The 14,911-nt window shown below is 40.9% G+C and overlaps 6 protein-coding genes and 1 long non-coding RNA gene across 7 annotated transcripts in view; 3 read left to right on the forward strand and 4 right to left on the reverse strand.

Annotated features, from left to right (window-relative positions):
• Positions 1–14,911, reverse strand: part of LOC145703436 (myosin light chain 3, skeletal muscle isoform-like) — a 40,699-nt gene that overhangs the window by 18,294 nt on the left and 7,494 nt on the right. The gene's annotated exons all lie outside the window — the stretch shown is intronic.
• On the forward strand, positions 1,026–1,688 carry LOC145702356 (uncharacterized). The gene is made up of 4 exons (XM_081779578.1): positions 1,026–1,215; positions 1,262–1,368; positions 1,413–1,524; positions 1,566–1,688. The coding sequence occupies exons 1-4, from the start codon at positions 1,105–1,107 to the stop codon at positions 1,659–1,661; spliced, it is 426 nt and encodes a 141-aa protein (XP_081635704.1). The 5' UTR covers positions 1,026–1,104; the 3' UTR covers positions 1,662–1,688.
• Positions 1,669–3,982, reverse strand: LOC145702355 (uncharacterized). The gene is made up of 9 exons (XM_081779577.1): positions 3,590–3,982; positions 3,404–3,547; positions 3,199–3,326; positions 2,823–3,132; positions 2,662–2,780; positions 2,496–2,618; positions 2,188–2,453; positions 1,850–2,138; positions 1,669–1,807 (listed from the first exon to the last, which is right to left on the reverse strand). Exons 1-9 carry the CDS (start codon positions 3,690–3,692, stop codon positions 1,682–1,684), a joined length of 1,608 nt encoding a protein of 535 aa, XP_081635703.1. The 5' UTR covers positions 3,693–3,982; the 3' UTR covers positions 1,669–1,681.
• LOC145702357 (uncharacterized) lies at positions 3,866–4,436 on the reverse strand. The gene is made up of 3 exons (XR_014134309.1): positions 4,226–4,436; positions 4,066–4,161; positions 3,866–3,996 (listed from the first exon to the last, which is right to left on the reverse strand). It is a non-coding gene; the product is annotated as an uncharacterized LOC145702357 (long non-coding RNA).
• Positions 5,803–6,931, forward strand: LOC145702867 (chymotrypsinogen 2-like). Its single transcript, XM_081780156.1, has 3 exons — positions 5,803–5,878; positions 6,104–6,606; positions 6,649–6,931. The coding sequence occupies exons 1-3, from the start codon at positions 5,842–5,844 to the stop codon at positions 6,868–6,870; spliced, it is 762 nt and encodes a 253-aa protein (XP_081636282.1). The 5' UTR covers positions 5,803–5,841; the 3' UTR covers positions 6,871–6,931.
• Positions 7,949–8,609, forward strand: LOC145704913 (uncharacterized). Its single transcript, XM_081782376.1, has 3 exons — positions 7,949–8,156; positions 8,202–8,316; positions 8,434–8,609. Exons 1-3 carry the CDS (start codon positions 8,049–8,051, stop codon positions 8,532–8,534), a joined length of 324 nt encoding a protein of 107 aa, XP_081638502.1. The 5' UTR covers positions 7,949–8,048; the 3' UTR covers positions 8,535–8,609.
• Positions 11,682–14,526, reverse strand: LOC145702846 (uncharacterized). Its single transcript, XM_081780131.1, has 10 exons — positions 14,045–14,526; positions 13,821–13,891; positions 13,506–13,769; positions 13,204–13,462; positions 12,908–13,159; positions 12,743–12,862; positions 12,402–12,521; positions 12,249–12,351; positions 12,029–12,202; positions 11,682–11,918 (listed from the first exon to the last, which is right to left on the reverse strand). The coding sequence occupies exons 1-10, from the start codon at positions 14,153–14,155 to the stop codon at positions 11,824–11,826; spliced, it is 1,569 nt and encodes a 522-aa protein (XP_081636257.1). The 5' UTR covers positions 14,156–14,526; the 3' UTR covers positions 11,682–11,823.

Raw genomic sequence — 14,911 nt, forward strand, 5'->3', positions numbered from 1 at the left:
AGTTAATACCACACATGCACGCCCTTAGCTAAGCTCTTAGTCATCTATCCTCTCCTTGTTCAAATTTGGCAGGGGGACTCAGAAACAATAACTTTTTGTAAATAATGTGGCGCCAATAATTACGCAAAGATCAAGTTATTTCCGTTCCAGCCGCTGCCAGATTTTGTCGACAAAAATAATACAAGCTGCCGTTGATAATTGATCTATTTTAAAACAAATTTATTATTGGAAAAAAAGAGAAAAGTTTCACAGAAGAGCGTGAAAAAAGAGAAGAAAATTTAAAATTCAATCAAAAAAGAAACGAATTAAAAATGCATAAGGATTATAAACTTATGCTTGATGAAGGAAAGGGTCATTTATTTTTACCAAACGGTACATAAAAAGTAATAAATTAGTTAACGCCGAAACGCACAGCGACCAATTAATTGGTACAATGCCCTCTAATGTCATTCCGACACATTTGGAAATTTGCATATTTACTCACATTTTTGTAATGATAGGGGTTTAATATGGGGATAAAATTGAAGCTCAGCGTCTGAGAATTATTTATCCATATCATTTATACAGTAGACTAATCAGTTTCATTGCTTAAAAGGGTTAAAAGGGGCATACCAATTAATTGGTACGATCTGCGTTCAACGTTGAAAAAATTTTATTTTCAATTATTACTCATTATTATGTAATGAGTTACAGGGAGAGTGGCTGTGCGCTAACTAAAAAACGTTAAAAAGAGAAAGGTTAGAGAAAAAAAATGGTGGAGGCAAGCATTGGTCAGAAATCAACATTTACGACAAGGGGAGATGAGTGGTAAAAGTGAAAAAGACAGTTTGTGTTGTGAAATTTTTTCCAGAACATTTTTTTAGTTGTTGATTTCGTTTTACAAAGCAGTGTTTCAATAAAAAGAATTTACAATATTTCGATAGAAAGGAGGATCAGTTTTTTTAATCGATTTATTTCTGTAGAGACGACCAGGGACGTCAGATTTTATTAATATTAAAAGAGAAGTTATTTTATGACCCTGAAAAAGAATTCGATGTAGAGTTTGATGCTCTATTCGACGCGTTCTGGACAAACGACCATCCGATTTGGGAAGAATGCAAAACGATGAACGATCTATCCGAATTCTCCACGACGGCTTTTGAGGGAAACTCTCGCAAGTTCAATTTCAAGGTCAAAATGGGTGTCCCTTTTTGCCCGTCTCATGCACCTGTCGAGGTTGAACCTTGCAGAATCGAAAGATATTTTTTACAGAAATTTTTAGATTACTCAAACAATGCTTGAAGAAAATCGAGAAGGGGGAAGTATCATCTGCGAAAATTCCCACAAGACCGACTATCCGTATGCGGATATTTTTGATATCGTTCACAGGTAGATCTTCTTATAAAAAAGTCAGCTCAAATATCATCTCCTAGGTATGAATTCATCAAAACCGGCGAGACAAAGTCCCGAATGAAATTCTACTCCCGACAAGAATGGCGAAAAAAGGTCCCTTTCGTGCGGGGCGCTTTGGATGCTCTCGTCAATGTAGGTTAAAATCGACAGATCTTTAACTAACAAAATTCTAGCACAAACAAGGAACCTTCGTGAAGAACGTCTCAAAAGTCGTCAAAAAGTATACAAACGAAGAAATCAAATCGCTGCTTTTGAAACTGCGTGAATAAAAAAGCGATATAGAATTTTTTTATTTTCCAAAAGAAAAGTCAAGTCGGAATCCACTTGTTTTAATTTTCTTCGAAAGTGGCTTGTTGAATCCAAAACTTCGGCCTGCGCCATAAAGTCGACCAAAAGCAGGTTCATCCAAATCAGTCTTGAAAAATTAGTTTTTTCAATTTTTGACGAAAGATCTTACCTGGAAAGAATAAGCGGTATCAATTAAATAGCCGCTAAAAGCAACGGTTCCCAGTCCAGTTTCGGGAATGTTGTTTGCGTGGAGTCTAACGGCGACTTTGTCGTGAGCATTTAGGCTCAAGACACCCGACGTCTGAAGGAGATCATTCGAAGGTCGGGAAAAGCTGTTAATGTTGATTTGGAGGGGGCTGCCACTGTGCATTGATGAGGGGATTCCATTGACGTAGACAGTGACTTGGAAGGGAGCGGCTTGGTCGTGCTGGGCCGTGAGGGTGAAGAAATACTCGCCTCTAGAATAATGTGTAAGGATCAATACATTGTATACTTTGAATTTTTTACTTGTATGGAGCTGAAAATTCACGACCACTTGCAGCAAAACCGCCGTTGTTTGAAACAATGTTGTTGAACTGAATCACTTTTCCCTGCGAATTCGGAATTTCGGGCGCATTTCTCCAGGCAAAGAAAGATTCTCTGAGCCCTTCGAAGTAGCCGAGTCGAGCAAGACTATGAGCTTCGGCAAGGTCCAGATCAGCCTGGACAGGAGAAATGAGGTTGACAGCGTCGGCGAGCTCGTTAACTGCTGATGATTTTTGCAGCGTGATTTCCTAAAAAAATAAACAAGCTGAAAAACTATGAAATGCACCTACCTCTTCAAATCCAGCAACAATGGCATCCAGATCATTTCGCGCATAAAATCGGGAGTTTGCACTGTCGAGCTGGATTTGCGCCGTAAGCGAGTCGATTTGTGCCATTTTTGAATTGTAAACCATCTTTTTTATCAAAAATTATTCGATTTGTATAAAATTGATGTACCTGGAACTCATTAGATTTGGCAACGACGATGCCCAAATAAGCATTGTATGTTTCCATGTTGACTTCATTAGCAAGGTCGGTTTTCGCTTGATTCTCTTGGAATTTTGACTGGAAAGATTCTTAAATAAATTTTTATTTACATCCATTCAAGATAAGTTTACCGATAAAGTAGTCAACAGAAGTGCCGAAATTTTCAGTTAGAATTTCGATTCTTTCTTCCAAATCGTTCAAAATATCAGTTCTATTTGCAACCTCTGCATCTCCCTCAGCGATAACGGCTGTCACATTCTGTCTGTAATAATACAGGTATTCCTCTTGAGCAGTCAGGTCATCAAGCGATTGCTGGAGAAGAGCGTTTGTTTCGATATTTGTTTTGTTGAAGAAATCTAGAGCTTCTGCCCAGCCGACATCGAGCGCGTCAATTCTCGCTTCTGCTTCTTCAATGAGCGATTCGAACAAAGCGAGGGTTTGGTAGGCCTTTTAAGGTTCCATTTTGGCCATCAAGTCTACAAGATTTAGCTTAGCCGAATAAGTGAGCCTTTCCTGGGGATTGATACACGCTTCCGCCTCCGGGATTCCGATATATGGCGGGATACATTCACAAGTATAGCTTCCGATGAAATTAACACATCTCGCATTGCCAGTGCATCCGTCGAAGCCGTACTCTAGGGAAAAAAAGAATGAGCATCGTGCGTGACCACAACCACATCCGGAAGCTTAGCATTTAATAGGATTGACTTACCCGTACACTCGTTTCGATCCAGCTCGTAGGAAATCGACCAGTTTCCGCTGGAGAAAATGGCATCCTGACTGGCGCCGTCGTACATAACAGTGATGTAAGATTGGGACGGAGCGACGACGTTTATTGGCATGCTATTGTGGCAACCTAATGAACTTTTGAAAAAAACATCTTTTCAAGATACGAAACCTGATGCGAGAGTTTTCTTTGCTCCCTCCTCCGGAAGTTCTGCGCCTTTACTGCCAACTCCGACATATTTCTTCTGGTAGTGGAGAACATCTCCAGGAAACATGCTCTGTTTATGCTCTGTCGTAACGACAACGGTTGCCAAATCATTCGCACAAGGCAAGTTTTCGTAAATATCATCCACCGCTTGTCCATGATTCGCTCCAGTGTATTTCGGTGTTGTTATATTGAGAGCAACGGTGAACTCGAAATTGGTCTGAGGACCGACCCAGAAGACCCAGCAAAAGGGAGCGAGGAGCAGGTTCGATCTGCTTGTTATTTTAGGCGTTTCGGTCACTTCGAGATACTGGCACCACTGGCGAGTTGGATCGAGGGTTCGATCGGAATCTTGGTCGATTGACTTTCATTTGGTTGAATAGTAATAATTATTCGAGGACGAATTATGAAGGATATAATTCAAAAACCAAGGCTGATAGTAGCTAGAATCAGAAGCAGCGGTCTCCTGAAAATTTTGAATCTGGGGACTTTCCGCTTTCTGTGCATTTCCCTTCCCTTTCGCCTGTTTTCGCTTTCCCCTAAAATTTCATCCACAATTAATCTCGCAAGTAGGAATCATAATGGAAGCTCGCTATTTTATACCTGAAGAAATCATCCATAACCCCCATCTCCGGGTTCTTTACGCACAATTTCTCCCCATTGACGACATCAATCATCATCACACAATCTTCCTGACCATCATTCTCTCCTTCATTCTCTGTGCTAGCCAAAAACGGCAAAAGCGAGGCCAAAACCTTCATTTTCTCGAAAAGTCCTTGTTCTCAATTAACCGATACGAGGCTTTTGCATAAAATCCTTCTAGCGCGATGGACGACGAGCGATGGTATCTGACGGATGAATTAGGACAAAACATGCAGGTGCGCACTATCCAGAATGTCGTTGATTTCAGTTCGGGGAAATCTTTCTTTTGGTCTTTATGTTGCATCACGAGATTTTTGTGACAAATCTTTTATTCAAATCAGTTTAATTTGAAAAGTCTAAATTAAGCCTATTCTGCAGTTTTATATCATAAAGTATGATGAAAATTAGCTGATACAGTCATTTTTAAGGGATGATATCAAGCATTAAGCAAGATGATTTATAGCAAACCGTAAATGAAAAGCTCGACAATGGAAAATATCGATATAAAGAAGGAGGCTTCTACGAGTTTCTCGTGAAGAAAAGAAACCGGCTATTCGAGGCAATCTTCTTTCCGGCTTCGATGGGCGCCAGTTGCTGCGAAATTTGCTTCTCGGAGGAGTCAGCAGAGACCAGGCTGCTGGAGGAAGAGTTTCGTGCGATTTGCTTCATGGAGAAAAAGCTACACATCGAGCATGAAGTGGGCATTTCTGAACGGTGGAATTTATGGTGATGAAGCGTTATATAATAATCGGATAAGAAGCTTTCACGAGTAATTTTTGTCAATATTTTCGACATTTGAATTCATTACAATCAGCATATTTAAGGCCCTTATGAAAGAGCGGAAGCGGTAGCTTACCTGTTTTTGTGTTTTTGTCTCTCTTTAAATTTGCCTATCTTTAGTCTTTTCGACTAATTTGTGCTGTGCCGGAATGTTAAAATAAATTTCAGTTTATATAGGCCCAATCAGCTTTGATCAGCTCTGCGATTTAGTTCCCAAGGCGTGATCCCTTGGCTTTTATATTGCGTAAGAGTCATCCCTTTCACCATCCTCACTCCTAGGTTGGACTAGTTACTACTGCTAGAATCGCTTAAAATAGCCTCTGTCTGAACTACAGTACTTATTCAATAAGATAAAAAAACGACTTGAAAAATATTTTTGAGGCAAAAATTCATAAGTTGAAAATGTTATGATCATTTTTCATAAGTTTGAAATCATCAAAAGTCCAGCCATCACAAGACGTCAATTTTCCTTCGTTCACATGTTCCCCCTTGGTCATCGTTAGTTCAGGCTCGAAATTGTCTGCCTGTCGGCTAGACCATCCCCTGGGTAAATATCCACAAACAAGCATCATTCACGAAAGTTTCATGTCGAGAATGTGATTCAAAGCACATGCCTCTTTATCACACAACTTACAATATTTTACATAAACCGGCTTAAAATGCTGAGACAAAATCCGTCTGCTAAATTCTGGCGAGTTCGGAGTGCCGCCAAGTTACGACGCAAATCGCTGAGAAAAACGCATCTGGGAGGTGCATAAAATGGTTTTTCTTCAGAAAAGGAATTCAGATCTTTAGTCATGAAGTTCACCGCCGCCCTTTTCGCCGCTGCTACCGGTAAATATAAATTTTAAAAGAGCATGAAAAAATCTATTCTATTTTGCAAGAATTATATAATTTTCATAACTAAATCACCTTTGAACAGGATTCTAAAATCGCACTGTTTCACCCCGGAAGGGTAATTAACTTACGCTGGTTCCAACCTTGCGTGATTCTTACTTAGTTTTGGCAATGCCCAAATCAAGTGTGAAGCCACAGAATCTTATCCTCCTCCTTTTCTAGCTGCCCCAGCCCAGCTCATCATCGGAGGCAAGAACGCCGTCGACGGTCAGTTCCCATGGCAAGTGACCCTCAAGCGAGCGACCGGCTCCCACTTCTGCGGCGGTTCCATTCTCAAGAATGACGTCGTCATGTGCGCCGCTCACTGCAAGCAGTCTTCCAACACCTTCACCGCCGGTGCCGGTTCCGCCTCGCTCAACGGCCAGCGACAGGTGCTCAACATCCGACAGCAGATTCCCCACCCAAGCTACGACTCCCAGCGAATCGATTGGGATTACATGGTTATCAAGACCGCCACTAACTTCAGCTTCGATGACTACGTCAAGCCAATTGCTCTCGTCGCTCCCTTGACTGCTGAGCTCCCCAACAAGACTCCTTGCCGAACCTCTGGCTACGGCTACTCCCAGTACATCAACGGCAACCCAGGTATCATCGCCTCCACTCTCCAGTGGACCGATACCGAGTGCATCACCAACGCCGTCTGCCGACAGACCTGGCTCTTCCAGGTTCGTTTTCCCCTAAAAAATCCAAAACCAGCATAATTCTAGACCCTCACCAGCCGACAGCAGTGCGCTGACTACGCTGGCGTCACCTCCTGCATGGGTGACTCCGGTGGACCACTCACCTACGTCCAGGACGGCCAGGAAGTCCTCCTCGGAAACGTCTCCTGGGGACACTCCAAGTGCTCCACCAACGGCTACCCAGCCGCTTACTCCCGAAACGCCGACCCCACCGCCAACCAGTGGATCCGAACCAACGCCGGCCTTTAAATTTCTTTCTGTTGACGTTTTGCGAAGTTATTCTAATAAAAATTATAATTTTCAAAATTAACATAAGAAATCGAAAAAAAATCATACTTTATTCTTAGGTTAACTTTATTGAATTTCTTTAAGGGTAATGGTATACATCGGCGCGGCGCTGCTCTCTCGATCCGCGCTCCGCCAGAACCTATTTCTCACGGAGCTGTAAAATCCGAACGGATAAAGATTTTTTCAAAATTCAAAAAGATTCTGAATAATCAAAGTCTTTTCTACTAACACAGCGAAATTGGTAATGATTGTCAGAGAGGAACTATCTGAAAATTGCCAGTTTCCTTCAAATGACATTTTCTTCGATATTTCTCATCCAATATTTTTGAAAATTACACTGTCTTGTAGAGAATCGTCAGCTCTACAAATCCTGTTTTTCAGATTTTTGTTTAAAGCTTTTATTAATTTCACATCGCAATTTGTAAAGAGGGCTACTTCTTCTCGCGCCTCTCCGCTCTCTATTTCTCACGCAATGACCTCACAGCGCTGACTTCAAGGGTGCATATTAAAATCCGAAGATCTTAAAACAAAAATCTGAAAAACAGGACTTGTAGAGCTGACGATTCTCTACAAGACAGTGTAATTTTTAAAAATTTTGGATGAGAAATATCGAAGAAAATGTCATTTGAAAGAAACTAGCAATTTTCAGATAGTTCCACTCTGACAATCATTACCAATTTCGCTGTGTTAGTAGAAAAGACTTTGATTATTCAGAATCTTTTTGAATTTTGAAAAAAATCTTTATCCGTTCGGATTTTACAGCTCCGTGAGAAATAGGTTCTGGCGGAGCGCGGATCGAGAGAGCAGCGCCGCGCCGATGTATACCATTACCCTTAAAGCAGAAAACTACAGATTATTGCCATTTATGCCAATAACTTTCAATCCGAAAAGCTCCTTACGCCTTTCCCCTGCGGCCCAGTGACCCCTGAACCCATGTGGTCATCCCCCGACAGCGTGAAAACACAACACGTCGCTTCTGTCAAAATATCGTGCTCGTCGTAAAAGAGGGACTGCGCTCTAAGTATCCCGCTAAGACCCGCGCGTTTCTTTTTTTCAGAAAATCAAAACTGCCGCCCCGCCTTGTCCACCCGCCTGCTTTTTTTCGCCTCATTGACAATTCTTCTGATAGAAGAGTTGTTATGTCACTTGCATCGAGAAACGCAGTCGAAACGCTCAAGCAGATACGCAAAGACCATGAAAAGAAATGTGGATTGACGAGAAATTTTTCCGAAGCTGTCCTCAATGAGGTTTGTTTTCGTCATTTTTTGGGGTCGTGGAAAGGTGTTATTTAGGTCGAGCAAAGTTCAAAGATTGAATTTACAAGGATCAATACTGTCCCGACCAATTTGAATCGAAGAATGTCTAGGAGTCACGGAGATTTACAGCAACAGCTTCAGGCTTTTAAAGGTTAATGCTTGATAATCGATCATTTTTGGCTTGCAGTCAAATCATATATAAACACCTTAAAATGACGCCATTTCAGAAGAATATATATGCTAGCAGGTTTTAAGAGAATTAATTAAGGGCTTGATCTTCCCGGTACATCTTCTGACACGATGAATCTTCCCCAGAAACAAGGTGGTTTTCTTTCAACGATATCATCCTGGTTTACGCCTTCTAAATGATTACAAAAAGCAGTCTCTGTGTTAAATATTTCCAGATGCCTCCTTTATATCCTCTTCCTTCGATTACAATAAACCTCAGCTATGATCTATAAGCTCAGTTTTTTATCTCAATTCTGAGTGCCTTCTTTGGATCCAAAGACGGGACTGGCGGCCTGACCGATGACCCCCTACTACCCTTACCGTTTGACTATGCCTTAAGTCCGAATAAAAAATGAAAGAAATGAAAATACGTGGAACTGACGTATCGACATATGAAACAATGAACAAAATGCTCTTGCATCTTCTAAGATAGCAGTTATTTATGTAAAAGCTACCACGCAAAAAATACTGAGAGGCAACCGTAATGACAGGCTCTCAATTAATTGTGATCAAATATTTAAATCGAAGCGATTTATAAAGAGGGCAAGAAACGGCGTTCAACGACAGAAAGAAAAAGGGTCGAAAATGAATTTTTTTGCTGTTTTTGTTTTTGCACTGGTTGAAGCTCAGAATTCACTTTTCAGGTACTTTTGAAATCAATCCAGTAAGCAACAAGAATTTTCCTGACTTTCCTCATTCAATATTATTTATTCTTTATAGAGCCAATAATACAATAATAGAATATCGCTCTCAAACTCTCCCATTCAGCAAGAGCCCTTCAAATCTCCGCCGACTGCGATACGCAGCAATGGCTGCCGGCCCTACTTCCCTCGGTGACGGAGACCGAGCCCGAATGTGCTCAAATCCCGCCTTCAGAAACCGAATCTACTGTCGTCAATTCCGTCTTCAATAAAAACTATGGTACTGTTTATTTCTTTTCAGCAAGTTTTGACCAGACAAGAATTGTCCCGAAGACAGAAAGAAACAGTACAGCGTAATTTTTGTGGCTCGTGATTTTTTTCTTGAAACGAAAACGATTTCCATCGTAATGTTTTTTGTCGCAGTGAGTTTTCCAGTTTGCCATTGACGATTCTAGCGGGGCAGCCATCACGAATAATTTCGAATTCTGCGATGGGAGGCTGTTTACTGTACATTAATGACTGGACGCAAAAATTCGAAATGACGTAAATAATTCTCTCATAGGATCATTATTTCCTTGATTCATTATATATACAGCAGCCGGTTTTAAATCTAAATCTGTAGAAATGGAAAAATATGATGCTTTTGAGATTATGAAAGCCCCCTTTCCTCCATTTTCAGACTCGACGTAGCAATTTTTCAGACTAAAATCTACAGGAAAATTCTTCCTGACGCTTTGGGCCCACTCCGTTTCCACTAGAATCTCATCGCCGAAGTGGAGCGGTTCTTCTCCAGACTCGCCGTTTTTGAACTTGAGACTGACTGATTTTTCCCAAGAGTAGATGGTTTGGTCTGATGAAGCAGAAAGGTCAGAGAGAGAATTGGAGAACATTCGTGAAGATTTTATCGTTGCCTAAAAATGACTTTTTGGCAATTGCCTTGAAGGGAGGAGTTGCGCGTCTATGACTGGCTCATGAAAGAGATACTGGTTTCTGATTGGCTTGGAGATTCCCCCAACCAAGATGATGGCACCTTCCTGTGATTTAAAATTGCAAGTTGTAGTCACTTGAGGTTTGAAATCTGACTGGAAAAAGACCTCTTTCTCATCATCAGTTGCTTTGATAACAAGTTGAAATCGAATATGGTCCCCAACATGTTCCGCTTGCATTCCACAGGCTCCGAGAGGAACAGTCAAGAGCCAGCCACTGTCAGTTTCAGTGGTTTTAGAATCCTTTTTGATGATTTCTTCAGCTTTATTTCAAGCGTCATGACTAGATCTAGTTAGAGCTCATGTAAATCGTGCCTGGCATACAAAATCGAAGTCCACGTCGAAGAGCTCTTTCCGTAGGAATATGATCATTTCAGTAGGAGCACATTTAAGCTGGACGCAGCTTGGTTCAGCCAATTCGCATTGCTTGGTCATCGGATTTTTAGCCAGACATATAGTTAGAGCACAGATGTTCATGGATTAAGAAGCTTAGCCGCTTAGTCTAAGCGTCATTAAGGCTAGGGTTGTCGATTTGGCCCAAAGCAGGGCTCATAAACTCTGGACGGCCCTAGCCTTAATACAAAATTCAAAATTTAACTTTTTCAATATTTAGAGCTTAGAGATAAGTTATCTCAGATAACCTTTGTCATCCTAGCAGCTCTGAAAATTATGGTTTCTCTAACTCTACCCAACAACTCTTCGATGCACCAGCACAAACGTCTTCTTTATCTTCCTCTTCTCTCAGATTCACCTGTTTCTGGCATTGATGGCCAATAATTTTCTTATTCCCAATAAACCCACTTTTACATCCACAAAAGAAAACAGGCCCCCTCGGAACACAAAAGCCATTTTTCCTGTCGCAAGTGTTTCTGCCATTTTGACACGGGTGATTCCAAATTTTCTGGCTTCCATGGCTGCCCATAAAGCTTCGAAAAGCAAGCGTCTCTTGTAGAAAAATCAAAAAATAGAAAAACATACTCACTGTTCTTTCAAAACGTGAATTGTAAATGCTAGTGAAGCGTTGTTTTACATTGAATATTTTGAGTGTGGGAAAGTCTCTTGCCGCTGGGGTCAATTTTTGTGGTTGATTCAAATTGAAAACTGAAAATAAATAGGTCGCTTCTGATATGTTTCAATTTTTTTTCACAAAATTTATTTTTTTTTACAATTTTTAAATAAAACAAACAAATGCAAAATGACAGTTTTAGCAGCAAAATAAAGCGTTTTTTCAAAATTTTGGGACATTTAAGAGTTTAAAGACTCATTAAATAATTCATGTGTCGTTTTCTTCTCCTCATGGCTAGGTGCTTTATCGTTCGTTTTCCATCTGTTGGAGTTCCGGCCATTTCCGGTCTAAGATTAAATTTCCAAGATGCGACCAAAGGGAAAAGGAGAAAGATTATTTGGAAGATTTTCATTTTGAAATTTTAAGTTTAGCAATTATTTGTTACTGAGATGGGGAGACTCGAGACGAGGGTGGTTTTATCATGGTCGGAGAAGCACTGGACAGGAGTTCTGCGGGCAGCGATTTTCCAGGAGGGGGACGGAATCGAGAGCGCGCTTTCGATAAAACTATGAATTGGAGGATTCGCGCAACGGGGGGAATTAGCGGGGATGTCTAGAAACTGGAGGCAGAATCCATTCTCGATGGGCGATTTTGAAGTCTTTACAGTTTATTTTCAGTAAAATCTTTGGACAAAAGTGCTTTTCGTAGCTGATTCTTCATAAATATCAAATTTTGTACATGTGATGAATGTCATAATTTTCTTCTTCTATTTTCAAAATTTCAACTCAAACTGTACATCAATTGGCAATTACGTGATCGGTTCGTTTGAAGTTTTCCACGGCTTGATGCGTGGCCGCCGCGACAGCTTGTCCTCCAAAGACGTAAAAATTATCTAAGAATAAATTAACATATTTTTTCAGACGTCATTTTTGAAATATATTCCGTAAGAAAAAGGTCTCTTTTGACTACCAGATAATCAAAGAAACGCCTTTTGTTAGGTACCTATTGAGTTTTTGTTGTTAACTCTTCGTTGATAGACTAAATTGAAGCTCCAAGTGGAGATTTGTGAGTATAAAAAGACGTCCGATTGGAAGCAAAGCTCTTGCTCTGAAGTCGAGAGGACATCGTGGATATCACTTTTTCGGATTCCCGTTTCTTCCAAATACGGCAAAAGATCTGAAGAAAAAGCTCATTCTAGCACCCATTACTTGTCCGATCTTACCAACGCTGGACAAAGAAGTAAGCCCAACTTCCTTAATCGCATCAATCAGCTTGCTCCTCATGATCTGTTCGTCCATCGGCGCCGCAATATATACAATCATGTCCTTGAGGAGGACTCAATTTAAGAAAACCCAATTTGTAAACAAGCATGTACCTGTTTGAGAGCGTTCCGAACTCCGCGGAGGAAGATTCGGAAATTATCTGCAGCCAGCTCGGGGTTCTCCAGCATTTGCGCCACGTTTCGGCAGCTCTTATCTGCTTGACCATCTGGAAGCTGAAAAAAGATTTTTTAAAATATAGAATCATAATATACTTTTTCAAAAAAAAAAAGATAAGCAAAGGATGAGACGTAGGATGAGATAATCTGTCTTAAAAACGTCGTCATTCAATATGGAATTGAGGCATTGAATTATTATACAACGTTAATCTCATGGAAAGAAAATGCCCCCTTGCTGGGTTCATTCGAAGCACAAGGTGTTTATGCGGTTTACGTACTCGATCGCAGTGGAGCAACCAATCACGCTGGTCGTATCTCCAGTGGACTGAAATCAGCGGCTTTCCTGCGGCTTTTTCTGCGATGAATTTCTTCACGACATTTTGGAATGCTTCCGGGCGCTAGAATCGAAATAGTAGAAAGTGGCGGCTTTTGAATTTTCTTACCTGAACGTATTTGACAATATCCATCGCCAATTGTCTGTCCCCACCGTCGTTTTTATGCAACAAGTGGCTCATGACCGCGCTTCGGAAATTTGAGATTGTATGAAATGGCATAAACCACAAAACACAGGCGCCGGAATTCTGATCGTTGAAGGTTTCGACTAGATCGACGGCAGCTGTAGACCGGACTTGAAACTTTCCAGTCAAGTCGGCAGGATAAGTGGGGATGTCCTCGAAGACTTTGCAGACAGTCGTCTGAAAAAAATCAATTTACAGGGGCACGGAAACATGAAGCTTACCGAATACCAGTTCTCCAGTCCCGTCAGCATCTGGAACGTCTTGTATCTCTTCTGAAGCGAAATGCCACAGGTAAGGGTTTTGGGATTCGAACCCCACCAAACTGTGTCCAGTTTTGGGCATTTTTCTTGAATTTGTTCTGTGTCGCAAAAAGTGACGAACTCAGACAACTTCTTTCGATTGATTCGGAGATCTGCCGAAATTGAGCTGGAAAGGGCTTCGTCGGTTTTGTGGCGGAAAAAGGGAGGAATGCACATTGTTCTAAAAGAGGGGTTAGATGAAGATGGGATTAAGGAATTTTAACCTGTTGAGTTTTATGGCGAGAAAAACCGACTCGAGGAAGCCTTCGAGCTGATTATTCGGGCCCATTGAGAGAAAAGGGATGAAGAATCGATTCGGGTCTGTCCTGTGAATCGGTCCATCGCTTTGGCCTTGTTCTACTGGAAGATCATCTTGATAAGACTCGACAACGTCAGGAACGATCGCCTCCGGAACCGTGGTTGGAACAAAGTTCGCGATGTTTTGAGTTTGAAGCAGCGCTGGACGACGATTTTCCCGAGGAACATAGCTTGAAGACACAGGTTAGGAATAATGCTATTAAGGTTATTTATTTTTATACCCGTCTTTTGCGTAGTCACGTGGGTCGGTCCGGCTCTGCTGCGAGAGGTAGTTGAGCGTGTCCAGATGAATCTGAAGATGCCCAGATGATTTTTTTAGAAAAGACGCGAAAAAGGGCGACTATCTCTTATAAAAGTTTCATTAAATAAAGGTATAAAACGCGTGTATTATCACTTGAAACCCTTAATTCCGGCACGTTGAAGCGCGTTTGAACACTTGACTTACCCAAACACCAAGAACGGTGAGCACTGCAGCGACCATTCTGATCGTTGCGACGCCCATTCCGACCAGTGACTGTAACCCGCTGAAAACTTTCAGACCATCAAGCATTCCCATTCTTTCAATCTTTTTTCTTTTTTCTCTTTTCTCTTTTAAAATCAGTTTTGTGGTATTTTCAATTTGAATTCTCTTCGATGATCTCAATTGATTTTTTCACAAAAAAAGAAATATTTCAATTTCGACTCAAAAAATAATTTTTCGACACAAAAAATTGCGATTGCGAAATAAGTCAAATAGCAACATTTTCTAGCGTGTTTTTATGGAGAAATCTTCATGAGAAAGATTTTTTTTATCGAAAAAGAGTCTCTTTTGATAAAATAAGAACCGTATTTTCTCGCGCTAGAATTTCTATTTTCTCTTTTTTTCTGAGTCAATCTGCCCGGGCCCTGGTGTGTTGAGCCGTATGGGATGAGCTTCTGCCCGGGGCAATTTCGCGAATTATCAACCTTCCAGATTCAGCCAAAATAATTATCAACCCAAATCGGCCAAAAAAGGCCACCGATCGTTACATTATCAAAAAACATGCGCGGCGACGTGTACCTAGCGGCGCAGAATTTTAGAATTAGCGTTTTCGCGATCTAGCGAACATCGCAAAATTTTCAAATTTGGAAAGAGCACCTGCAATTTTCGTGCGGTCAATTATGGAATTTTCTAAAAGCTTCGAAAATGGTCAAATTCAACATCATTTTCACCGAACATTGATTGGAACTGTTATTTTTATTAAAAGGAAATATCGAAATTGGACTTAGAAATTAAATATAATCCTGAGTTTAACCCTTAAATTCAAGGATCAATCCTCCAAATAGGCAAATT

Source organism: Oikopleura dioica, chromosome PAR, assembly GCF_907165135.1.
Source record: "Oikopleura dioica chromosome PAR, OKI2018_I68_1.0, whole genome shotgun sequence".
Lineage (NCBI taxonomy): Eukaryota > Metazoa > Chordata > Appendicularia > Copelata > Oikopleuridae > Oikopleura > Oikopleura dioica.

Bases quoted from the DNA above. Each gene is read 5' to 3' on its own strand.
- LOC145702867 (XM_081780156.1), top strand. From the start codon at position 5,842: ATGAAGTTCACCGCCGCCCTTTTCGCCGCTGCTACCG. The intron at 5,879-6,103 runs GTAAATATAAAT...CTCCTTTTCTAG, and splicing joins CCTTTTCGCCGCTGCTACCG to CTGCCCCAGCCCAGCTCATC. The intron at 6,607-6,648 runs GTTCGTTTTCCC...GCATAATTCTAG, and splicing joins GACAGACCTGGCTCTTCCAG to ACCCTCACCAGCCGACAGCA.
- LOC145704913 (XM_081782376.1), top strand. From the start codon at position 8,049: ATGTCACTTGCATCGAGAAACGCAGTCGAAACGCTCAAGCAGATACGC. The intron at 8,157-8,201 runs GTTTGTTTTCGT...GGTGTTATTTAG, and splicing joins CCGAAGCTGTCCTCAATGAG to GTCGAGCAAAGTTCAAAGAT. The intron at 8,317-8,433 runs GTTAATGCTTGA...GAATTAATTAAG, and splicing joins ACAGCTTCAGGCTTTTAAAG to GGCTTGATCTTCCCGGTACA.
- LOC145702356 (XM_081779578.1), top strand. From the start codon at position 1,105: ATGAACGATCTATCCGAATTCTCCACGACGGCTTTTGAGGGAAACTCT. The intron at 1,369-1,412 runs GTAGATCTTCTT...ATCATCTCCTAG, and splicing joins ATTTTTGATATCGTTCACAG to GTATGAATTCATCAAAACCG. The intron at 1,525-1,565 runs GTAGGTTAAAAT...ACAAAATTCTAG, and splicing joins CTTTGGATGCTCTCGTCAAT to CACAAACAAGGAACCTTCGT.
- LOC145702355 (XM_081779577.1), bottom strand. From the start codon at position 3,692: ATGTTTCCTGGAGATGTTCTCCACTACCAGAAGAAATATGTCGGAGTT. The intron at 3,133-3,198 runs CTCACTTATTCG...TAAAAGGCCTAC, and splicing joins GTATCAATCCCCAGGAAAGG to CAAACCCTCGCTTTGTTCGA. The intron at 2,781-2,822 runs GTAAACTTATCT...AATTTATTTAAG, and splicing joins TTCTGTTGACTACTTTATCG to AATCTTTCCAGTCAAAATTC.
- LOC145702846 (XM_081780131.1), bottom strand. From the start codon at position 14,155: ATGGGAATGCTTGATGGTCTGAAAGTTTTCAGCGGGTTACAGTCACTG. The intron at 12,863-12,907 runs GTAAGAAAATTC...TTTCGATTCTAG, and splicing joins ATATTGTCAAATACGTTCAG to CGCCCGGAAGCATTCCAAAA. The intron at 12,352-12,401 runs GTACATGCTTGT...GTCCTCCTCAAG, and splicing joins TTCGGAACGCTCTCAAACAG to GACATGATTGTATATATTGC.